We start from the raw sequence: 25,984 nt of genomic DNA, 5'->3' as shown, positions 1-25,984 counted from the left end.
CGGTAGAGAAATATTTTATACTTTTATATTTATATGGGGTATTCCACGTTAAATTAGGAGCCCACGTACCCTACCCCCCTTGGATTTTAATAATTTTTCAGTGTGACTTTTTTGCCGACTCAAAAGTGTCTCGAGAATTTTGTCATATTTTTTCTTCTAGCCACTGGTGAAATTTATAGAAAATCAGAAAATGAATTTCGGAAACGTGATTTTTCAAGATTTTTCAAAAATTCAAAAATATTCACTATCGAATCGCAAGTATTTAGTTTTTTCACATCGGAATTATTGTTATTATTATTATTTTTTTAATAGATTGTTAAATAGTTTGCAGAATTTCATTATTTTTATGTTTTAGTGATTTATTTAGATCGGGGAATAGAAAAATAAAAAATATAAAAATGACACGGATGAAAAACTAAAAACTTGCGAAAGTAATATTAAATATTGCGATCTAATTATCGTGTGCTGTTTAAAAGTCACCTTTCAAATCATACAAAATCTATCTGAAATTGCCTTTCTGCAAATGGTATTGCAATTTTTTTCCAAATTTCACCGGTGGATAAAAAAACGTCTAAGAATTTCCGAGGCTCTTTTAAATCGGTAAGAACATCATGCTAAAAAGTCATCGAAATCGAAGAAGGTGATGTACATCGGCCGCTAATTTGACACGGAATGCCCCATAGACATGTGCATGCTTTGTAAAAAGTACGTACAAATAATATCTATGGGTGCATATAACGGCACATGTTATACCTGCACATTCATACTTCATCCCGGCTTATAAACGGAGAGGGATTTGCGCTATAGAATCGGTCAGTTTTATCCGGCTTAAAAAGTTCCTTTTAGAATTTTTCCCGTTTTTTCAATCTTTCTTTTTTTCGCTCCTTATTTTTCTTTTTTCTTCTTTCCACAATATTTTATACGTCGCTTCTACATTTTTTTTTTAAACTTCTGTTTATTCATCTCTTCAAAATAAAAATATTGCAAACAATTTTTCAGCGGTGAGATGGCGGAGTGAAATTTTTTTTTTTTTTTTTTTTTTTTTCAAAATTTCTATCCACTTTAAATTTTCGAGGAATCAAGAATAATTCTTTTCTCCTACGAATATTTCTGAAAAATTTCCTTACTCTTCAAGCATATCGTGAATTATCTTTTAGAATCTTTTTTTTACAATTCAAATCAAACTCAATTATTTCGCCAAAATGTTTCGATCTTCGAAAATCTATAGATCTTCTGTGATTTGATGTCACGTAATTTTTTTTAAACCTCCTTAAAACATTTCAATAAAAATTCGATTTACGTTTTATTGATCAGATATAATAACATAAACCGAAAACTAGAATCTATCTATAACTACGATACTAATTTTCTCAACTTTGAATTTTCGGAAAATTTTCATTAATTATCATGTTTTCGAATAAAATCTAAGACAAAACTTTTAAAAATTTTCCAATTCTAATTCGCTGTGATTAAATTATCATTGTCAAAAAATATTCAATATTTTCGGTACCTTTTCCATTTTGTTGAAACAAGTCAACTTTTTTCCAATATATGTCGGTAAAGAAGAACTCTACCGATCACCTGCACTCCGCAACGGGCCATTCATTAATTACGCAAGGGTCCCACGGGTAGGGGGGTTAAAAGTCATTCTATGAAAACTACTTTTTCATTTTTTATATACAATTTGATCTATATATTGTTATTGCAGAAAACTTTTGTTTCTTATGCACACTCTGAAGCTTGTAAATGAAAATTATCAGTAAAATCTTACGTAAAAAGTGGGAGGAGGTGTCTAATAAATATTATGTGTTCTTAGATGGGGGTAGGAGGGTTAAAAATGGCTAAAATCATCTTTAAGTAATTAATGAATGGCCTCCAATAAATCGTTGATGTTCGAGGCTGCTCTTGACGTGTGCAAAAAAAAAAAAAACTAATTACCGCAATTCGACCCGATTTTTGTCAGTTTTCATCCGAGCAGGATTTATCCTGAGGGAGGGAATGGTTTTAGCCACAAGGATGAGCTGATGGCGGTTATATCGTGCCGACAATGCAGACTCGGGGGAGTTTCCGGGGCTTCATTCATGAATATTCAGGGGGTGGGAGGTGGGGTGGGGGGTGAAAATGGGGTAAAATATAAAGGGGTGAAATTTTTCCTCCGGTTTGTTTTTTCATAGCACAGCAGCAGCAAAAGCAGCTCCTCTCTTCTCGCGTATTGCACAGCGTTTAATACCCAGAATGCAGAGAATGAAATCCAGAGTCACGTTTCAACCGCGTGCGGTGGGTTCAGTGAGCCGAAAACGCCGGCGTAGAACAAACACGAGACTTGGGATCCTATTCCTTGTTCAGGATTCGCCAGAAGACGTAAGTTTGCTCGGATGATCCTCTGGCGTTTACTTCCTGTTTACTTTTCTTGTCTGTATCCTTCCCAATGAGATAAAAATCCTTTCTATACATGATTATGTGTCGCAGGATTTTGATTTCAAGGGATTCAAATTTGGTGCAGTTTGACATTCCGAATTTTAAAATTTCTGATTATTATTTTATTGTTTTTTTTTTTTTTTTTTTTTTTTGCAAAACTTGAAGTGTGGAAATAAAAACTTTGACGAAACATCAAAGTTTCGAATGATTCGCAAAAACGACCATCAAAGTTCCGAAAGTGAGAAAATTTAGATATCCGAAACATGAAAATTACGAATGATGAAAAAATTTTCAGTTCCGTGAATTTTTGACTTCGTGAAATTTTACGTTTTTTTTCTTCATTTTTTACATCCAATCGTTAAGTAAACTGCAACGTGTAAGGATATCTTAATTTTGAAAATTTTGCTCTATCGAAACTTTCCAAATTCGGAATTTTATCCTCACTCCAACAATTTTTTGGTTTCGAAAGCGTTTAATTATTTTTTATTTTTTCTTCTTAAAAGTGCTAGAGAGTGTATAAAAAAAAACATCTTTCAATTACTCGTTTCACCTTGAACTTCTAAACCAAAAGCTCGTCCACTTTCATCTTCGTCTCAAAAATCTTATTTTTTCAACATAGAATTGACAAGAAAAATTTTCAGCCAATCCATTGTGGCTGTTTATTCAAAAATTATTTCTTCGCATTTTTGAGGGCAGTAAAAATCAAACCTGTGATCCAAAAATCTGAAACTCGGTGAACAATATATATATATATATATATATATATATATTTTTTTTTTTTTTTGTACACTCTGCACCATGTTTAAAAATGGAAAAAATCGTTGATTGTAAGATTCGTACGTCGGTTGTTTTGGGATGTAATGCCTCATCCACGTGTCGTAACTTTATAGATCGATCCTTCAACATCACAGCTTCTGCAGTTTAAATTATCCCCCGTGGATTCGTTCGTTAACAATTTTTTTTCCCATGCAAATACATCATTTCAATATATTATTAACGATACAAAAGAGTTAAAGAAAACTTTTTTCATGTGCCCTTGCAACTTAAAAAGAGTTGAAGGAAAAAAGCAAAAGAAATATTGAAAATTGAGGCAATAATTCATGAAAAGAAATTATTTACAAGTATTCAGCCCAAATTTAGCAAACAATCTGAATTTTATTCTTTTTTTTTTTCCTTCTCTTTTAGCCAAAAAAATTTCTCGCAATAATCGTGCAACTTTGGTTCAAATTTCTCAAAAAAAAAAAAAAAAAAAAAACGCATCCAGTAAATTATTCCAAAAATTTCCCGTAAAGTGACAAATAGAAATTCGTACACCTGTTATACCATCGTTATAAATATTACATTGTGCATGGATATTACACGCCCGTAACCATGTATATTTGAATAATAATAATGAAAATAACAATAATAATAATAATAATAAAGGCGAGCGTTGTCGTTGCAGGGGCGTAGAATTCAAACCACGAGAGTTGAAGATGAAAAAAAAAACGAAAAAAGTACCAGTTACGATGAAAAAAACGAGCAATTGAATCGTCCGCGGCGAGTGCAGAATGGCAGTTGGTTTTATGCAAAAACGCGAGCACAGATATTTGCGCGAAAAAATTGTCGGCGGTATTTAGGTGCGTTGAAAGTGCGGGGCGAAAAAAAATGGCACGCGGTTCTTTTCTTTTCTTTTTTTCTTCTCTTTCTCTTTCAAAGGGGAAAAAAAGTGAAAACAAAACTCCGCGAACGATCCGACAAAGGATTGACAGAAAAAAAATGGAAATAAATAAATAAATAAAAGAAAAAATACAGCGATGGAATTTCCGGACGTATTTATCGCCTGGATTTTATTTCTTTGTCTCGTCAATTTGAGGAAAAAAAAAAAAAAATTTTCCCTCTCTGCCAATCTTTTGTCGAATCGTTTCCGCCGTTTTGCGTTCACTTTTTTCCGTTGTAAGAGAGAAAGAAAAAAAAAAACAGGACTCTTCTTTTACACCACTTTAAACTTTTAAAGTGGTTTTTGTTCTCGACTTTTTCGTATTTTGAATCGGCTGGCTCACCCCCCCCCCCCCCTCCACCCTCCCAATTCGTTCCAAATAAATGGACAAAAATCTTCTTCAAAGCAACCCCAAAGAAAAATAGAAGTTTTTTGGAAAAATTTTCGGGAATTTTCAGACCCCTGAAGTAACATTTTAGTTGATGGAAAAAAATCAAAGATACGTAAAAAAAAAAACCAAAGAGAAATCGAAAAAAACATAAAAAAAAAACTACAATGTTTGTGAATTTTTTAAAAAAGGTCCTGTTCAAAATCTGAATATTCAAAAATGATAAACTAGTTGAGTGAGAAATATAGAAAAAAAAAAAAACGGGATCCTGTTTCAGATTTAATTGGAACAAGGGTAGAAAAAATTTAGAGGAAAGTCAAAAATGGCGAGGGTCAGACGTCGCATGGGATTCCCATATACATATAATCGAGAGAAAAGCCGGTCCTTTTAGGCATTCCGAACTTCCTGAGGGGCCGAAGAATTCCGTGGATGGATATCCTTGTTGGAGGATGACTTTATCCCGTAATGCCAGCGGGGATCGGGCCTTCCCATGATCCTTTCCTTGCCTCTCCAGGACGAGGAGAAGGTCGATGCGTGCCGAATTCCCCTTGTCACTTTGGCTCGTCCGAGGGGAATTCAGGAATCCATCCCCTTGAACCAAACAATCGTTGACTACCACCCCTTGAACTTCTGATACTTTTTCATCACGATTTTTTGACTTCGGTGAAAAAACAAGCTAATCGAACTCTTATCCTCACACACGAAAACTGCAGTTACGGAGAAACGGCCGCAGTTCGTTAAGGGATGTACAAAACCGAAGAGCAAAAAAAAAAGGGTTATTTCAGAAAAATTTTCTTAATAAAGTTTAACTGTTAATATTGGTATAGGGTTTGTTAGGGTTAATAAATAGATTCTTGAATCACATGAAAAATTTTTTTTTATCGATTTTAATCACTTTTTATACACTAAAATCGTGGTTGAAAAAAAAAGAATCGAATGGTTTTAGATTCAGTATGTTAATTAATGGCCTTGGAATGAATCATACGATTTTTGATATTCGCAAAATGAACAAAATGGCGGCCGTTTTTCGGAAAAGTTGATAAAGACCGCCTTTTTTTGCCGTTTTCTTGCAAAAAAAAAAAATAAATATAGTTAAAATAAAAATTTCAAAAAATGTATGATTCATTCCAAAGCCATTAATATGCTGGATTTAAAACCGTTCGATTTTTTTTTATTTCAGGTTTCTCATTCAGGTTTTTCAGACTGATTTTCAAGCACAATTTTCGGATATAAAAAGTGATTAAAATCAGTAAAAAAATTTTGTTTATGTAATTCGAGAGTGTATTTATTAAGCCCAACAAAGCTCATATCAATATGTGTTGATAATTAAAACTTATTGAAAAAATTCTTAAGAAAACCCTTTTTTTTGGCTCGTCCCCTTACGAGTCGAGTCTGCGTAACTTCCTGCAAGACTTTGGCGTGGAATTGGATATACTTAGCGAACGTATTTCTGTAGATAATCGAGTAAACGCCAATCGACTTTGAAACAATTAGGTTATCGAAGAAGGTGTGGTCAGTGCAGAGTATTTTTCGAATTGATCAAATACTGATTAAAAAATATTCGATGAATGGGAATTTGAATTTGTTTGAACATTCAATTGGACAATCCTAAATTCAAATGAAATTAATAAAATTTTCTTTTCAATTAGTTTTCTCGATAATTCAGAACCTAGACTAACTTTAAACTTATAAAACGTAACCAAAGCATCGTATAGAAACATAAGTTGAAATAACGCAAACCGTAATAATAAATCTAATTAATATATGTGTGTGTATAATAATGCAGCGTGTTGCAACGATGATATAGAAAAACTTTGCGTAACTCGTTTTCTCAGACAATCTGTCGCTTCTTTTTCCTTTTTTTTTCCACCCCCACTTTGTCGTTTTTTTTTCTTCTCCCACTTCTCTCTTCTTCTGTTTATGCTCGTTCGTGTGTATTTTTTTTAATTCATCTTTCTGCTTCCCCTGACAAAAACGGATGTTAAAATGATAAGTTTTTCATTCCGGATTCTAGACTGTAATTTTTTATTACGATGATTTAAATCCTCAGCAAAGCAGTTTGAAAATTGAACGCAACGAGTGAGAATCCCAATAATAATTACTCCATCTTTATTCCGAAATAATTATAATAAAACTTAGAACCGAATATCATCGATTTCGTTTCTCTCTCCATAATAAATGAATAAACATGATCATAATTTCGAGTAAGAGAAAACCAAAATATAATTTACAATTCATAACAATTATTTATACTTTAAATTAAACATTTCTCATAATTACCGACAACCTTTCAACAAATGAAGATACTCTTACATCCGAAATAAACAAACATAATGATTGTTATTCCAAGCTACCTTTTATTATTAAAAATTATTCGAATTCTTCAAACCTCTCATCCTGATCCTGATAAATTATTCATCTCGGTACGAGTCTTCAATTTCACGCGCGAACAAATCGATCCAAGAAAATTTCAAGTAAAATAAATTGCAAAGAAAAAAATTTCCAAACGAATAAAGTGAAAATACAGATTCACTAAAAAATATTCCCAACCCTTATATGATCTGATATTTTTTTCTTTTCCATACACAATTTCACACACTTCAGTCATTTCCTGTCATCAGTATCATCGAACTCGTTACGGCGTAAAAAAAACAAAAAAATACGCTCTTATACAAGCACAAAACAAAAAAGTCAAATCAAAGAATAACGACAAGAAAGAAAAAAAATCGTGAAAACCATCGATCCAAATATTCGTTAAAATCAAACGAGTCCCGAAGGACGAAAAGCAGAAAAAAGAACGAAACAAAAAAAAAAAAAAAAAAGAAGAAGAAAAGAAAAATCGCAAAAGCACAGAGAAAAAAGGGCGCGAAAGGGGATAAAAATCTTTTCGAACGAAATTCAAACAACCCTCAGTTCTTCCGTTTTCTCATCGAGAAAATCGGGTCTTGGTGAAAAAAAATGAAGTTTGTCCGAAGCTAGAGAATAGGGGCGTATAAAATTTGAGGGTTATTTTTTTTTCTGCTTCGTTTTACGTCGCGGTCCTTCTGCTCTTGGTCGAAAGGACCCGCGGTCGTGTACGCGACGGGAATCCCGGGTTCGAGTGGGAAGATAGTGGGATGGGCTCGGTTTTATTCAGCCCTTGGCGCCGGGACTGACGTGTCAATTATATGAGAGGAGACGGGCGGACCAGGAGGCACTAATTGTTTCATTCCGCCTCGGCGGTGCGAAATTTTATCCACCCGACGTGAAATTTTCGGCGTGGAAACCAGGATTTATGTATAATAGGTCCGAGGCTTCGAGAAAACGAGATGCGAAATTCCAGGATCTTGGGAAACGGGGACGACGACTGACGTCATCGACAGAAATTTTCAGGAATTTTCTTCCCTCTCGCGCCGCGGTTCAAGGGAGACGAGTTTTCTTATTTCTTTCTTGAAACCGTTGTCTCGATTCGTTGATTTTTTTGTTTATTGTTAACTGGAGAAGAATCGATGCTGGATTTTTTTTTTTTTTTTTTTTTTTCACTATAATTTTAGAGCGGATCGTTGAAGAGAGATCGAAAAATTTTTATACTCCTATCTCTCTATCTCTCTCGAGAACACGAGTGGTGTGTTAGTTTTTTAAAATTTCGAAACTTGAAAGTCTTTTGATCGTTTTAGCGAAGTATTGATCCTAGAATTTATCTCGATTGGTTTTTTTTTTTTTCTCTTTTTTTCTATGCTTCTACCGTACGAAAATTCTATTCTTTGAATTCTGATGTTAAAAACTTTTCTCTTAAAACTTTGATAATTCTTAGCAAGCGGAAGAAGAATTTTGGAAATTTGACTTTATTCTGGCCAAGGGGTTGTATAATTATTTCGTTTTTTTTAATTTTTTTTTGCTAATCGGTTTGTAAACATATTCTAAGCCTAAAAGTGTTTAAAAACAAAATATTTCTCAACATCACAAATGTAACCAAATGAGAATGAAACAAATTTTTGACCATTTAAAAAATTCTCTTCCTAAAATTCAATTTTTCATTTTTCATTTTCATTTTTATGTAGCTTCATTTATGGAGTCATTTTTTTACGTTTCAGAGCGATACTTGAATTTTTTTTGTTTACACACACTTTTGGTATTTGGTAGGCGATGTGTTTGCCAAAGTTGTAATAAAGAAAAAAAAAAAAAAAATGTTCACAAAGATGTCGGTTAAGCCTAAAATTGATAAGAAATCGATTTCTTTTTTATAGAACTCCCTTTTAAATCCTCGATTATATTAATATTCATGAATCTTGACTCTGACTTGAGAAACTTATCACGAATTCAAGTTTTCAAGTTTTCAAAAGTGTCCAAAGAAAAATCAGGACAAGAAAAATTTCAGAAAATGGAAAAAAATGTAGACATTAGAAAAAAAAAAAAAAAACATGAACATATAAACCGTGAAAAACATAATTGTTTATTCAAAAAAAGTATTGAAAATCGATTTACTTCCGGTAAGTAAAGATTTTGTAAGTATTAGAATAGTTCGTGAAAAAAAGTGATCTCTGAGTGAAAAAAATAATTTTAGAGTACCATCGAGCACGAATTTTAGTAAATAATTAATTTACTTGGATGAGAAATTGATAGAGAGAAAAATATGTCATCGAATGTTGTATTATTATAAAATTTCTTTCGGAATAATAAGCTGAGAGAAAAATCTTTTCCAATTCAATTTTCACCTCGTCGAATATTTTCGGGATACTTATTTTAGATTTGAATAATTTTTCCGCACACATTTTCAGTCCGCGCGAATAAATCAAGGATAGGATTTTTCTTCCACAATTTTCTGCTCAATCGGTCGCGAATAATCAATTCGCATCTGAACTTGGCTGAAATCGCGGTGACTTGCAATTGGATTCTGTATTCGAGACCCCGATAAATCCGATTACCGAAGGATTATCCATTCGCAATTGCAATTTGTTGCCTGCATCGTGCAAGGAAATCCAGCGTTAAGATCACGCTGCCGAAGTCAACCGACCAAAACCCACCGCATTTCAATCTAATGGGATTCAACCATGAATTTTCAGTTTCACGGATTTTATACTCAAATCCGGAATTTATGTTACTGTCAGTAATCGAATAATTCATAAAAGAAAATAAAGAAAACGAGAAAGAAAAATGAGTGATTCGGTTTTGCTCAAAATCAGAGGTCAATTATCGTAAGTGATGGAAGAAAAAAAAAAAACTGATCCGTTATAAATTTGATTACAGCATCAGAATTTCAAAAATCAAACATAATTTATTGTTCTTTGAAATAAATTTCTTTTACTTATTTTTCTTTTTTCTCTTTCCCTTTATTTTGATTCAGTCAAACGGTGAAAATTTTCTTCTAGCAAAAGAAGGAAAATCGAGTTTTAAAAATCGTTTGAAAAGGCAATTATTGGAAGTTACGATAATTGCTGCAATTCGCGAAAGTGGCTGAATATTAAAAACTAATTACCTCAAGGTTGATGACGATCAGAATTCATCTGTTTCCGGTTTTATCCTCGGTGATATTCAATTGCACAGACACTGTGAAAAATTGAACGAACAGCACTGAAACTATTTATTATTCACTGCACTTTTCACTGAAAAAAAAAAAAAAATCAGAGTTCGGATTTTTTTCGAAAGTTGAAATATTCCGACACGTTTTTCCTCGAATGCCAATCTGATAAATTCTTCTCATAAACTCACTTTGAAAAGCACTAGTTTTTTATTTTTATTTTTTTTAGATTTTTTCGACACGGTTCAAATTTTCTACAATTTTTCGAAACCGTCTTATTGATCGACACAATTTAAAAATCTGAAAAGATTCTGTGAGATTTTTTCTTCGCACTGTTTTCAAGCTTTTTCTGGTTAAAAAAACGTTTAAAAAAAATTAGAAGCCACAATTATTTTACCATACATCATTGCTGAAACATTTTCATACGTCACACTGGATTTTTGAAATTTTTCAAAAACATTTCGCAACCATTTTACGATCAGCAATTTTTTTTTATCAGCAAAATGAAGAGGAAAAAAAATTTCTTGCGAAAAATTTGAAAAAATTCTCAACAATCTGGTGTAAAGTATAAAAATTCTTCAGCAACCATCCATTGTAAAACGACTCTTGCTTCTAATTTCTTTAAGTTTTTTTTTTCTCGGGGGAATCTTGTAAGAATTTGATGTATTCAACCGAACATCTAATTAAACAAATGATTTGTACAAGTGTAAGATTTACTAACAACATATTTTTAGCCCGTTATGTATTTGTTGCAATCTGTATCCTTAATAATCCCGTCAACTTTAATTTTGTAAATTAACGATTTAATTAAATATCAAGTTTAGTTAAACGAATGTTCACAAGCTTATCGTAAACTTTTCTTCACGATAATTTTCCACGTGTGCTCACCGACGCGTCGCAAAATCAAGACTGACGAGTTCTCGTAAGACGAACACAAACATACTCGAAGAGCTCAAAGTGTTTACCTTAGACGTACTTCTCGTCTCCTTCAAAAGTCCGTTTGTATATCGATTTTCATACGCGCTTTGTGTCTGTGATTATGTACTTGATGGACTGTTGATTTGATGTAGAGATTTGTAGAAAAAATTGATCCAACAAAATGACGACGAAATTGTGAATTGCAAGGCGAAATAAAAATTTTACTTCATCGAAAGTTCGTTAAGAGATTTCGTGAGCTAATAAAATGGATACGTGGTGTTAATAATGATTGTATAAACATCAAACTTTGTTAGTGACAAATGAAGATTTTGATTATTATTATTATTCGATGCATGGAATGAAAAGTTATTTATTCGAATATAAACTCGATGAATAAAATTTTTTTTAAATAAATGAATGATCGTTTGTGTTGACTTTTGATTGTTATTTACAATAAATGTTTTAAAAAATAGATAATATTTCTTAAAATCCGAAATATCCTTCCGGTTTCTACAAAATCAAATCTCATCCAATAAAACTACTTTTTCTTTTGTTAGTAACGTCGAAGAAATTAGAATAACGAATGTAAAACCCAAAGTAAAATTTGTGTTTTTATTGCCCTGATTTTTTCTGCGAATTCTGGTATTTGAGAACGTAGAATTTGCGAATATAATTATTGTAGTATCGTATTCAACATGACTCAATGTTTATGGACGAAAATCTGTCGATTGGTTAGAGTTAGGAAAATTCTATCTCAGTACTATTTTATAGAGCGAGGAATTTTCTGTAAGAATCTGTATTTAGATAGTTTATAAGTCAAGCCGTTAAGGAGAAAAAAAATCCAACAATTTCTTCTACCTGTTATTTAAATGGAAAATGGAAAAAATCAATATTAAGAACACAAATTTGGCTGAGAAGTTCTATTTGATATGCTCTACCGGAATTTTGATTCACGTTTGAAAAAAAAATTATTTTTTTGGAACACCCTTAAGCCCCCCGTTCGACGAAACCTATGGTGACCACTTTTTAATGGCGGAAACAACAAAGTATTATATTGTATACATTTTTTTCACCTTCGTGTAAATAAAGTTCCAAAGTATAGCTAAAGCTATCGATAATATTTTTTTACTAAACTTCAGATATTAGAAAAAGAAATCGAATTATTCATCTAAAAATTGCTTTTCTTAGTCACATATGAAAATCTCGCTAAAGTAAAAAACTAGAAGCAATTTCGAAAAACTACATATACTTCTAAGATCGTTGACGTCAAATCTTTCAAAGACGATATATACATATAAACAATCACACCCTTGCACCCTTATCATGTAATCATTGTGTTCGTTTTTTGTGTTCCAGTGGCGTGATATTCCGGGTTTCGGCGTTATTCGGGGACTTGATAACAAGGTGAAGTCGAAGTAGAAGGTGGGGGCGGGGAAGGAAGCGCGAGGGGCGTTCCGGAACCGGAAATGGCCACAAGGCTGCTTCTGTTGGCGGTCTTCGTCGCCTGTGCCAGTGCCCTTCCTGATTTCATTAGGATAGGTAAGAGTCTGAGGGCCACCGCCTCTCACCGGAAGCGGCTTCTTTCTTTCACCTCCGCACCGATGCCATTGTATCGCAATTTCCCACCGACTTCCGCCCTTGATGCGTAAACGTTTCCGCTGTTCCCTGAACACTCGGAAGCGATTGTTTCAAACTTGCTTTCGTAAGATCGGAAAATTCTCTCTCAAGAAAAATTTCCACAATACTGTTTTTGCGATGAAAATTTTTTTATACGATTGCAGTTTTGAGGTATAATGATTTCAATCAACGAATCGATTATTTTTCCTGAAAAATTAGATACTTGTTACTTCTTTTATAACTAGATGGTCACATTTTTGTACTTTTTATCTTAACGCGAAGATGTCTTTAAAAATTTGAGAATGGACAATATTGGCATCGTTTTTGTATACTGATAATTATTTCAAATTACTGTGAAATTTTTAAAGAAAAAAACAAAAAAATGTCAGCAAATTCGTTTTTGACTTTATTAAAGTATTTGCTTCGTGTTGACTGAAAAATTTTGCTTCCTTAACTTCGTATCCTTAAATATGCGATCAGCATATTGATATGACAATATTGAATTGACTATTGCAAAAAAGAATATCCCGATAAAAATTGCTTCTAGTAAATTTACTAGATTTTTTTTTTTATCATCAATTCGAAGTTTTTTGTCAATCAGAATTGATGTCTGAGCTTTTTCTTATACTTCCATAAATTCACATTACAATTAGAAAAAAAGAAGAAGAAAAAAAAAAAGATATCGAGTCAAATCGATCATCGAAACGTAAATTACAACTTTTTTTTTCTTTCACGTGTATACAATTAACTATATAAATAATTACAGTCTTGCAATTGGTAGAGTGAAAAAAAAATTAAATAACAGTTTTACTTATTTTTTTTTTTTTTTTTCTTTCTTATTTTTGTAAATAATAGAAATTTCCTGGTTTTCAAAACACGGGGATATAAAATATATAAAAGACGCGAATCGGAGTGTAAATGATGTAAAATCTGGCATTCCTGAATCCCCCGTCAATAGTAATGAAAGTTTACAACGGTCGTATCAGAACACGAGGATTCATGGGATATTCATTGGTACATATCTACATGACACGACGCGTTGCCGCTGATACAGAGAAGAGGGTGCAAGTTCCTGGCTAAAGCTCGCTCTCTGATATATATTTGACAAATTCGATGAATATTTATCACTCTTGTAGAACGTCGATTCGCATCTGCAGAGCAAATATCACTCTCGAATAATTTTAACACACGCGTCTGTTTTAATTCGTTAAAAGAGAGAGAGAGAGAGAGAGAGAGAGAGAGAAAAAAAGAAGATATCGATTTTTTTTCTTTTTCTTTTTAAACGCAGTGAATTCAAAGAAATTAGATCTAAATATTTCAGTCGTGGTTGTTGTTGAAATTTTCATTTTTTTTTTTTTTTTTGGTTGTCTTTCGTCGTTTGCAATTCGTCGTTCAGCAAACCGAGAATAAAATTAATGAATGGATGTATTATTATTGATATGATAGATTTTAGAGTTTACTTTGAGTGGAATTCAATGATACAGAATGAAAAAAAAAAAATTTTAAACGATATTACTGGAATTAATAAGTCAAAGTTTGTTTGATTGAATTTGAGATATTTTTTTGAGTATGCACAAAGAGGGGAGAAAAAAAAAAAGAAAGAAAAAGAAAAAAAAACAAAAAACAATTCTCCAAGTGATCGATTGAAACTTGTTTTTTTTTTCCTCGTCAATGAAATCACGAAAAATTATGAAACGTGAATTTTTTTCTTCGGAATTTCTCTCAGTCGGTCAAAAAGAGCCCGAAAATTATTACCGATGTAACGAATTTCAATCGTTACGATAATTTAGAAAATTCGTCTTAACGGGGATGGAAATGGGAAAAAAAATATAATTCACGTGATTTCGGGCTGCATTAAATGATAAAATGAAACCGATAATCCACCGAAGGCTAAAAATTGATCTTCAATAATTTCTCTCGATGGCCGTAATGGGGTCATGGATACATCGATTTCCGAGTGGAACGATAAACATTGATTCTATGGGTGTTCGTCTGCTGTACAACACCGCTTATGGTAACCCTCGGGCCTTTTCGGTAAACCCACGAACCCACCGATGGGTAAATAAATTAAGCAGTTAACCATCTGCAGGGCGATATAACGACGTTACATCGTTAGATCCTGAATTCTATTTGTAATTAAATTAATATATGTAGGAAGTGGGAATCCACCTAACGTCTATATACATATAGACTAATTGTTACTAAACCCTGATACGCTAATTCGAGCTTATTTATTTCGAACCAATCACATGCTCGAGTGTTTTTTATTTTTGCGTAGGGAAGGGTGGGGCAAAGTGGGCACCTTAAAATTCTTGATATCCCAAAAAATTTGGAGTCAAAGTGGGTCCCTGGGGGGCAAAGTGGGCACCTTGAAATTTTTGATATCTCAAAAATTTGGGGGCAAAGTGGGCATCTTAAAATTCTTGATATCCCAAAAAATTTGGAGTCAAAGTGGGTCCCTGAGGGGGCAAAGTGGGCACCTTAAAATTAATGATATCTCAAATAATTCGGGGGCAAAGTGGGCCTCTAAAATTTGTTAAATAACAAGGTATAACACTAACCACCTGAACTTTTTATTGAATATGAATTATTTGTAAATCATTTACATGAGTAATCGCACAGTCCATAACGCGAAACGTTTCAAGTTGTGCTTTACTCTCGACTCGTCAAAGTCAAAATAATTTCTGAACTTGAATTTATGATTACTTTTTCTCAAGAAAGCTAGATAACAATTTAACATAATTTTTCTTATGAAAACTGAACATTTTATTCCAATTTCACTGTAATGAATAAATAATTTCACTGTTTCGTTTATTGAATACGTTTTTATCGTTAAATTTATTTGATATTATTGTTATAATAATACATAAAATGAATATTATGATTAAAATTGAGATAATTATAGTATAATCATGGAAAAAAAAACATTAATTCTTCTATAACAGGTGAATTTGGATTTTGTAAATTTATTATAATAACAATAATAATAACAACAGTTACCAGAATGGTTTGCTGCCATGCACTTCATCTTCTGTTTAAGGGGATGAATTTTAAAAAAGCAAAAAAGAGAGAGAAAGAGAGAGTGAGAGAGAAGATAGCGTCTTTCGAGGAATAATTGTGTTCTGAATATGAATATGATTTCCCAGGCGGGTTGTTTCATCCGGTGGACGACAAGCAGGAGGTGGCGTTTCGTTACGCTGTGGAAAAGATAAACGCGAACAGGGAGATCCTGCCTCGTCCTCGACTCAGCGCTCAGATTGAGCAGATATCACCGCAGGACAGTTTTCATGCTTCGAAACGGGGTGAGTAGAAAATAATTAATAACAAACGTAGAAACATTTGTCGCGATATTAATTTTACTAATTATTATTTGTTAAATATCAAATAAAGGATATTTTCGTTGCGCTGACACAACGAAGCTTAAGGAGTTATATATTGTACAGTTAAAATTTTCAAAAAACCGTTTTCTTTATTGTTTTTTTTTTTTCGCAATGTAAATATATTTAAGTACAAACGCAGAAAATTTTCTTGTCGATCCGGAAAATATTGACAACTCGATGTAAGTTGAGAAAAAAAAATAAAAAAAAAAATTTCTACTACATGTTAAGTGATTCTGAAATTTTTAACGCGTTTTTCTTAAAACTGTCTTTTTAAAGTCGGTGAGCAAGATTTATTTGAAACGGCTCAACCGATTAATCCCAAAATTTAACACAAGCTTTTTAAGTATATTTTTTTGTAATTGATCGAAGATTTTTACTCACCGATACGTATTTTTCGTTTTATAAACAATTTAAGGCCTAAATTTTTGGCAAAAGTCGATTTTATTTTCCTTTTACAAATTATTACTTCAATAAATTAAAAGGTATTCTCGTGATAAATTGTTGAAAAATCGATTTTTCGATCGAATACGAAATCTTGATTTTAATTTTCGTCAATTTGATTAGGTAATACTTTTTTTTTACGATGTTTAAAAATACTTGAAGTTTCGAAATCGCTTAAAATCAGTCTTATTTTTTCCATTTCACTCTCTATAGTGGCTAATTTGTGATTCGTAAGATTATTTTCTACAGATTTTCATTGAACTATACTTTGTTGTGAACAGTTGGCATCGGTCGATATTCAATCTCATTTAATACGATTAACAAATGAAAATGTTTATTCAAATGCCTAAGAAAATAAGTAAACCCTTTACACTAAATTTGTGGAAAATATTCTCGTGAGTAAAATGGGACAAATTTTATAAATTTTTGACCATTTGAAATCGATTTAAAAATGAGGCATCGATGTCTAATGTCTAAACTTTTATTGCTAATTCCGTGGTATTATAGTCTTGGATTTTCAAACGAATATAATAATTCAGTGAAACCAACTCGTAAAGAAATTCTTCAAAAATATTAATTTTCGGTTACAATTACTCCACGGAAAAATTGTCCAAAACGTGAAAAGATGCAAAATTCAAAATCACGCCAATCCAAATCAGAAAGCAGAAGCAAACCCGTTTCCGGTTGAAAATTTGAAAAGTTTTCAACGCGCAAAGTGGAAGATCCTCTTTCATTTTCTCAAATTACTTCGCCAGTGACTCGACCGTGAGAAGGTTAAAGCCCGCTTTGGGGCCCCGAAGTTTTGCAGCAAGAGACAAGCATTGGGCTTAATTTTGCAACAACTTTTACTGCAAGGTTTTCGCGTAGCGGTTTAGCAAAACTTTTTCGCATTATGGCCCGCCTAAGACCTGAAGACGTAACGGCGAAAGCACGGAATTAAAAAAACTTTTCCATCATTATTGCTTTTCCCAAAAACGACAAAAATAAATAAATATTCCGCAGTTACCTTTCACTGTGAAATATTTATTTACAAAATTTGTATATTCAGGCAAAATTAGTATCAAGTGTTTATTCATTCATTCAATTATTATGTATATATATATATTAGAGTGGCGCAAAAAAAAGGACTATTATTATTTTTTTTTTTTGTGTCTCGTGTGACAAAATGTTAGTTTTTGATGTTTTCAGAGCCCACTCGAAAAGACAGCTCGAAAAAAAAAAAATTTCAGAGATCGCTTCAAATTTTTTAAAATATCGAAAATATATACATAAAATTTTATATCGGGCAGAATTTTTTTCATAAACTAATTAAATACGAAATAAAACTTGATGAAATAATTTTCAATACCTACTTACAAATAATCAGGTTTCGTACGATTTTTGGAATCTGAAATCTCTTTACATTTCCAGGTATTCCAGCCTGGAAATAAGATTCTTCCAGCAAACTCTTATGAAATATTTAACTGATTGAAGACAATTTTTTCAACACATTAAATTTTTTTAGTTAAAACGAAAAAAAAAAAAAAAAAAAAACTTAAGTTCATTTTTTTGAGTATTCTATACGAGAAGGATTTTATTTCTTTGACAGAGTATAAAATTCTAATCTTATTTAAAAAATTCTCTGATTTTTTCTAATCTTCCATGTTTTCCTTGGGCGTTAAATAGGAAGCCTGAATAATAATAATTATAATAATAATAAGGAGAAGTAAGCAATGAATGGACGGCGTGCGATTTTCACCTTTCATAAATAATTTCTTTTCATAATAATAACGAAGGTGATGCAGACGCAGGATAAAAAGGGTGCTCTTCACTTATCCTTCGGACCGCAAAAGGAAACGAAGATAAATTCAGATCCCCTGCTGCTAATGAATGAGACACCACGGGTATTATGAGCTTGCGATTTATTATAAATAAAAAGCGCTAAGCGTGCCTTAACGCGGAAATAATTTCGGTACAAACTGCCCGACGCGTGAATGGAGTGAGTGAAGAGAAGAAAAGGAAGAAGAAAATAAAGAAAGGCATCTAAAGCTGTGATAATCATAGTAGTGAAATAAAAAATGATAAACGGAGAGGCAGAAAAAGGCGAAAAATCCTCGCAGTTAGGCTCCTCAAATTTCCGCTCACGCGATCCTTTTGTCACTTAAATTATTATAATTCACAGACAGACGGTCGTATCTTCTGATCCTTCCTTCTAGCGAGTCAAATCACTCACTCACTTCCGGCGTTAAACCTTGTAACATGACAGTAATTGTTTCACAAGCCGAATGAACTCGAAGATCGGAGAGAGAAAATGACGCATCAAAAAACCTGAGTAACATTTTTGAACGTCAAAAATGTCAGATGAAATCGTTCGTTTTTTCCCTTTTATTTCTTTTTCTTATTTCTTCGATAAAAATTATTGTTGAACGATTTTGGAACGATATTGTTTGAAAAAAAAAAAAAAAATATATACGAAAAGTACAAAGGAGAATGAAATTTAAAAAAAAATCAAAGACAGGATGAACTTGAACGAATTTTTATTCACACTCATCGATTATAAATCGTTCATCAATTATCATCATCATCGTCATCCGTTTTATGTGATTTTCAACAGAACGACTTGTCAATTGTTGATGAATTATTTCCTCCATTCGTTTATAATAACTTTCTTATCATTTATTTCTTTTTCTTCTTCTTTTGATTTTTCTTGTTTTTTTTTTTTTTTTGATAAAAATTATTGCACAATTATTGTTGAACGATTTTGGAATGATATTGTTTAAAAGAAATGTACGAAAAGTAAAAAAAAAAAAAAAAAAGAGAACAATATTAGAAGAAAAAAAAAAAAACATAGACTATAAATCGTTCATCAATTATTATTAACGGCTCGTCAATTGTCAACGAATTATTTCCCCCATTTGTTTATAACTTTTTTATCACTTATTTCTCATCTATTCTCTTTCACTTTTGCTTTTCCGCCTCGTGTAATATCTGAATTATTCAAAGTGTATTCCGCAAGTTGCAGCAACCATCCCGATATTTTACATACATATATATGTATAAAAAAGGCCTGTATGCATATCGCATTTTTCATATAGGTTATAAAAAAAATATACTATATGCGATACACGGTGTTTGAAATACGTTAGAAATACACATACAAACGACGAAAGGGGTTTGAGGGGTTGAATTTTACGACAAAATGTTGCTTTTACGATTTTTAAAGGCGGCTGTTGCGCGAAAGCTGCGGAGCTTTTAAAAATTCAATAACGTTTTCTTTCCGTATCCGTAATTCCTTTTTTTCTCTTCTCCTCCGTCGGTTCGTTTTTTCCCCTTTCTTTTCCGTTCATTTTTTTTCATTCTTCTTTCTTTTTCTTTTTCTTTTTTTTTTTTTTTTTATCGAATTTCACTTTCTTTGTTCCCTATTTTTTCATGCCTTTCTTCTGGATCTAAGAAAAAAAAAAAAACTGGCAAAATTTAAAAAATCACCAACAGCTAAAGGAAACTCAAGAAATTCTTTCATCAATTTATGCGAAATAATTACGATATGAATTCGCGAATCTTTCGAAATGAAGAGCAAAAAATTATTGCAAAAAACAAGATTATAAAAATTACAAACAGCTCAGAGAAAACCGAGAAATTCGTCCGCCATTTATTGCGAAATAATTACGATATGAAAACGCGAATCTCTCTTCCTGATGAAAGAAAAAATTGGCAATATTTAAAATTAACGATTATCTTTTCTGCCGAAAGAATCTACCTTGGATTTCGCTTCAGTTTTTCTAAAATCACTCTCAACGATCCGATCATTCGCCTCGCGAAGCTTGCACAGGATTTAATTATCGCAAGGTTTGAGATTTTCCGGGTGACCTGCGTTTTGCGAATTTTTTATTCGTTGCGAATTTTCACTCGATCGTTGAATAATTTTTATTTTATTTTTTTTTTCTTATTTCCACATTGCGAGCGCTTTAATATCGTAAATATTTATTTTTCTTTTTCACACAATTATCTTCGACGAGGAAAAATTCGTCGCTGGTGAAAATTCGCTGTTTTTTCTGGTTTCGGATTCGCGAAAATTATCTGCTCGTTTCACGTCGATCCGTTTGATTCGAACAAACTCTGTCACCGCTCTTCCACCATCACCATCACCACCGCCATCACCACCACCCTTACATAAACGCCCGCCTGGCTAATGGCTTTCCGGAAAAGCCATTCTAGGTGGTATGCTAACACGATCTGCCATTTTCAAATTAGTTTCCCGGCATACATGCATTTGAATGAGGTTGATTAAGGCTTCGGGTATACATATAATTATTTGGTTCAGCCACGACTTCCGGATATAAGCCAGCCCGTGACGCAACTCGCTAATGAATAGAGTCTCGACGCAAAATGAAGCGAAAGAGATAAGAAAGAAATTAGAAAGGAAAATCTATCCACTCAGAAAAGTGAAAGAAATGAAAAACCTCAAACCGTTTGACAAACAAGTTGTATAAAATCTGATTTTTCTTAAATCATTTTTTTTTTTTTTTTTAATAATAACTTTTTCTTCCCAACCCAAAATCTTAGCGTTGCTCAAATTTTATTGGATGATTGAGATTTATTTTTTCATTTATTATCCTCCAAATATTGTTTTCATTGGATCATCTTGATCTCGTACGATTTATTTGATATATTTTTCTGTTAAGCAAAAACGACATAATCACGATCTAAAATGATCAATAATCAGGATCTTGTATAGATAAAGTCTTGGTTAAATTCGTTCGATAATACAAATAATTATTTTGAACAAAGTTTTCAGTTTTTTTTTTTTTTTTTTTTTTTTTTTTGTTCACGTTTTTAATGCAAAATACTTTGGCTTGAATATTTAACAGCTTCAACCCTAGAATGCACTAGTACACTAATTCTTTTAACCACCTAATTATACACTGGGGTACAAACGTACCCCACGATTATTAATGTTACAAACTGTGAAACTTTATTTTTCTTCTTCTTTTTTAAAATTTTAAAAATTTAACAAGTGTAAAAAAAAAAATTTGAACAGTCGTATACGATTTGTGTACTTTTTTAGGAAGATTTGGGGTACAAACGTACCCCAGTGTACGTTAACTAGGGTTAACGATGCAATTCCAAGACCTGTAGGTGTAAGAGATAATTTTGAGTAAAATGAAACGAGCGTGAGAAAGAAAGTGAAGAGAATAATGTGGGCGGGGGGGGGGGGGGGGGGGGGGAATGGCGAGAGTCGTTTCTTCTTACGATGAGGTAATTACCCCCCACCCCCACCCCCGACCCCTACGATTTGCACGAAACCCTTTTCCTTCGAAACCCTTTCTTCTAGATTCATACCCGTATCAAATATGCGAACGGAAACAGTCCTGTTAAAAGTTTAACCCAATCTGATCTTGCAATCGGCCTACGTAATGACCTGCGTTAATTGATCCGCCCCTCCGGTCTTCTTCTCTCTACCTTCCACTTTTTTATGACCCATGAAAAATTCGCGATTCACATTCACGAAGCTCTTCGGGTGGGACTGTAAAACCATTGAAAGTGTTTAAAGCTGAGTTCATAAAAATTCCTTTCTATCGCAGCGAAAAGTCACCATTTTTTGAAATATTTGTAAGAAATTTTGACTCGAGCGTGAAATAACGAATGTTATTTATTTATTTTATTTTTTTTGCAATTTTGCAAATATTGGGATATTAAAAAATTTCTTATTTATTGTAGTATCTGAAATCGTTTCGCATATTCGAATTGAAATCTCAGTGAAAACAAATTTTTGGTATAAATCGAATGAACAAAAAGGATCGTCATAAAGAAGATTAATAAAATGATTAACGAGCTTTGATAAAAATTTTTTATCAAACCACATCGAAGTCGAAAGGAATGTTTACTTCTTTCTTACAGACTTGTGCCTTCAATGAGAATTTGATATAACGATGATATTCTCGAGTGGATTGGATGTGCAAAAAAAAAACACAGTTTCGAAAAAAACTTTACTTACTCCATTGTGTTCAGATTTTGATTCTTTTCGATGTGTTTTTTTTTTTTCTTCGCTCTTCCACGAGTTTCTCCTACTTTTTTTCAGGACTAAGGAGTAGACACTTGAAAAAGTCGATATTTCGATTGACCGATATATCGAAATTTAAGACAGTATGCGAAAATAAAATAACGAAAGATAAAAATAGTTCAAAATCTTAATTTTCCAAAGTTTTACTAATTAGAATCACTGCTAATCGTTGACTGAAAGATTTCAAAGATATTCATCTTTCGTTATTTTATTTTCCCATGAAATTTGAAATTTCGAAATATCGTCCACCCCCACTCCTTTTTCAGTTCGACAAAAAACAAAAAATCCAAAAAATTTAAAAAATAAAAAAAAAAAAAAAACTTCAAACATCGCGAAGTTTAATCCCCTGAAAAATCGGAATATTGGGGCTTTTTTGCGAGCTAATATTCAGATGAAACTGCGGATTTCGTAGCAACAACCGAGGCGAGGGTGAAAGAAGCTCGTGAAGCAAAACGATGTACCTTCCTCCGTATCTAGCCAGCGAGTAACGGAGGCGGCCAACGTGGCGGCGGCGGCGGCGGCGGCGGCGGCGGCGGCTGAACGGCAGCGTTATTTCATCTTACTTAATCGCGGTTATAAACGTTACTGAGGACGATATTGCGCGGCTGTAACTCCTGATAGCATCGCGCCAGCATATCTATGCAAATTTCCGTCAAGTAGTTATACGTAGGTACATAGTCATCGAAGTTCCGAGGTGGGCTCTCGTTTAATCGCCGCAGATTTTTGTTTTCCTTTTTTTTTTACTCCGCGAAAAGTGCGAAAATTAATAAATAATAACCGAACAACGATTTTTCCACGACCTGTGATTTTTTTGTTTTTTTTTTCTCTCAGTTTCTCATATTTGTCACCTCAAGAGTTTAGTACAGAAATCTGTGAGGAAGAAAAAAAAATAGAATGAAAGAAAGAAGGAAGAAGATAAAAAAAAAAAAAAAAAAATTTTGAAATTGTGACGAGTGTACACAAATTGCAAAATAACTTTATAACATAAAAATAAATAAAGTAAGACGAAATCTTTTGACCGTTGAACAATTGATTTGTCCGAGAAAAAAAAATTAATAAACAATCAGTCACATTAATTAGTCGACAGTTGAAAGTGTACATTTTTTTTCTTCTCTCTCTGTCTCTCTCTCTCTCTCTCTCTCTCTCTCTTTCGGTTTTACGATTATCGAATTAAATTCGTTTATCGTTCGTACAGTTGGCGTGAGTGTGAGATCAATGTTTTTATGACATTAAAAAAGTAAAAAAAAAAAAAAAAAAAAAAAAAAAGATTATACATGGATAACAAACAGCTGAAGAAAATCATTCGTATAAACTAGAAACAGGAGAGAAAATTTTTGTTTGTTCGATCGATATGCAATCGAAGAGGGGTGGATTATTTGGGGTGAATACATACTCGGCTTTATTACAGGTGATATCTTGTAACAAGGGTATCGAGAATTGACTCCGAACTGCGTTACTCTCTGCAATCACGTCATGTTCCCACCTGGACGGCATCCAGGTTATCCCGTGGAATTAACTTTAATCCATCGGTCCCTCGGCGTGTCATCGAATAACCGTAATATCAAGGCTGTAGGATTATTCGATTAATCTTAAGCTTCGATTGATTGTTTTCAATCGACTGGTTGCATCGATTAATCAAAATTTCTAATATCAGTTTCTTCGATTCACCGATTATCGTGTTATAATTAATCGATAAATACTGTGCAAAATTATTTTGAATTTTTTTTTTTTTCTCTACACCGAAGTCTAAGAATTTTTTATTTACCGATCAGAGTTTAATTAATTGTCGTCCAACACAATTGAAGTGTCGTTGATGATTAAAGTATGGCTTAGCTTCGGGGCAAAAAACGGGACGAAATCTTTAAATTCGAGTGCGAAACGGATCTAAGAAAAGCCGTGTAAAGATGGAAGAAAAAAAAGAATGAAAAGAATAGGGGTGAAAGGGGAAAATAATTTTTCTATGAGAAAATGAGGCTATTTAATATTAAGAGCTCAAACTTTTACAGAATTGTTTTTTTTTTTTTCTTGTTTTTCGTTATCTTGAACGATATTTTCACGGTGTCTGACGGAAAAAAGTAATTTTTTTTCGCCCACCCTATATACATACACGGATAATAATTTTTTTTGTTACTAGTTTGATTTGTTAAATATTTATTCTAGTCTTCGTTATAAATATTTATTTCTTCATTTTTTTTTTTTTTTCTTCATATGTACACCATGTTGTTTATTCCAACATGTAAAATTGAAAATGTTTTGAATGAAAAGTATTTTTGATCCCAGATTTATTTGTTTGATTTATTTTTGAATGGTTTTGAAGAATTCGAACAAAAAAAAAATCGGGCTGCGAAAAAAATGTAATCTAATTTTCTGAGGCGAACGAAAAAAGAAAAAAAAAAAACAATAATGAAAATAAAATAATTATTTCGAAAAATCTGCCGGCACCCTTTAATTATGAGACAGAGCATTGAAACTCTGAGGACATTTTTTTTTTTTCAAGGTAAACTCAAGATTTTTCAAGTTGGAACATAAACTTTTTTATAACGGCCACCCTAAGGTATATACATATATGTATGTGTGTATATATATATATAAATTTAGCGACGTTTCCAATCTTCAATTTCAACTTTTCTCTCAGCTGTGACTGTAAGTGTACGGCAACTTGCGGGAAGCCTGTAAGACAAAGCTTTGTGACGACGAAGAGTTAGTCATAGTATAAGCAAACTTCTCTTTGTGTGTGCTTGTCCGCGAAAGTTTGTCAGCTAGTTCTGGAGATGGAAGAAAGTTTTAATCAAGAAACAGGTCGAGACAATGGCCGGAGGAAATGCCGATACGCTTGCATGGCAGCTGCACACCCGTTGTTCGTGTATTTTTACAACGACGAGCTGCTGGTGTTTTCTGACGATAATTCCCATCCAAATGTCACCTCGAGAATAAGGGTAAAATTTTATCACCTTTTATGCTGAAGAAACAGTGACGATTCACCTCGACTGAAACGATTTTTAGGTGTCGAGAGCTTGTTAGCGTTTTACTCGATGAACACTGCAACGGATTTGCAGTTAATTAATCATCTGCTGGTTTTACGCGTGCCTGATCACACGGATTCCACACTATTCATTCTAATCAGGCTTCCCCGGCAAAACCAGGATGCATCGAAAGCCCAAAAGCACGAATTTCGAATGGGATTTCATCGCGCAATTAGCGGGGATGAAGAATTCGAAGCCAGATCCTGATCAACGTCGAATCGCGGTCACCGAACGTATTTTAGTTATGCAGGTACCTGTAAAAAAAAACAATAAAAAAAAAAACAATACACGTCTTCATTTTTCAAACTCTTACAATAATGATCAATCACTCGATTCGGTCTCTGGGACTCGCGATAATCAGGTTCGAATTTTCCTCGCCGAAGGCCTGGACGTCGGATTGCGAGCGTTGGAAGTGGGAGTGAAATATTACCCGGCAAAGCGCGCAGCTGCATATTACAGGCATTTTATAGGTACAAGCTGATCAAAGTGGATGCTGTCGGCGTGTGCAAACACAAGCGCTAGTCGGCAGGCTCTCCCTCAGGGAAATTCAAAGCTCAAACGGG

The 25,984-nt window shown here is 33.0% G+C and overlaps 1 protein-coding gene across 2 annotated transcripts in view; it reads left to right on the top strand.

Annotated features, from left to right (window-relative positions):
- The window catches only part of LOC124414716 (glutamate receptor ionotropic, kainate 2), a 198,524-nt gene that overhangs the window by 76,738 nt on the left and 95,802 nt on the right, over positions 1-25,984 (top strand). For both annotated transcript variants that reach the window (XM_046895743.1, XM_046895744.1), the window contains exons 2-3: positions 12,277-12,459; positions 15,684-15,839. In XM_046895743.1, coding sequence (XP_046751699.1) covers positions 12,387-12,459; positions 15,684-15,839 — 229 coding nt within the window. In that variant the 5' untranslated portion in view covers positions 12,277-12,386. The remainder of the gene's footprint in view (positions 1-12,276; positions 12,460-15,683; positions 15,840-25,984) is intronic.

This window comes from Diprion similis, chromosome 14 (assembly GCF_021155765.1).
Source record: "Diprion similis isolate iyDipSimi1 chromosome 14, iyDipSimi1.1, whole genome shotgun sequence".
Lineage (NCBI taxonomy): Eukaryota > Metazoa > Arthropoda > Insecta > Hymenoptera > Diprionidae > Diprion > Diprion similis.
Note: the sequence above shows the minus strand (reverse complement) of the source record. Positions and strands in the feature narration are given on the sequence as shown.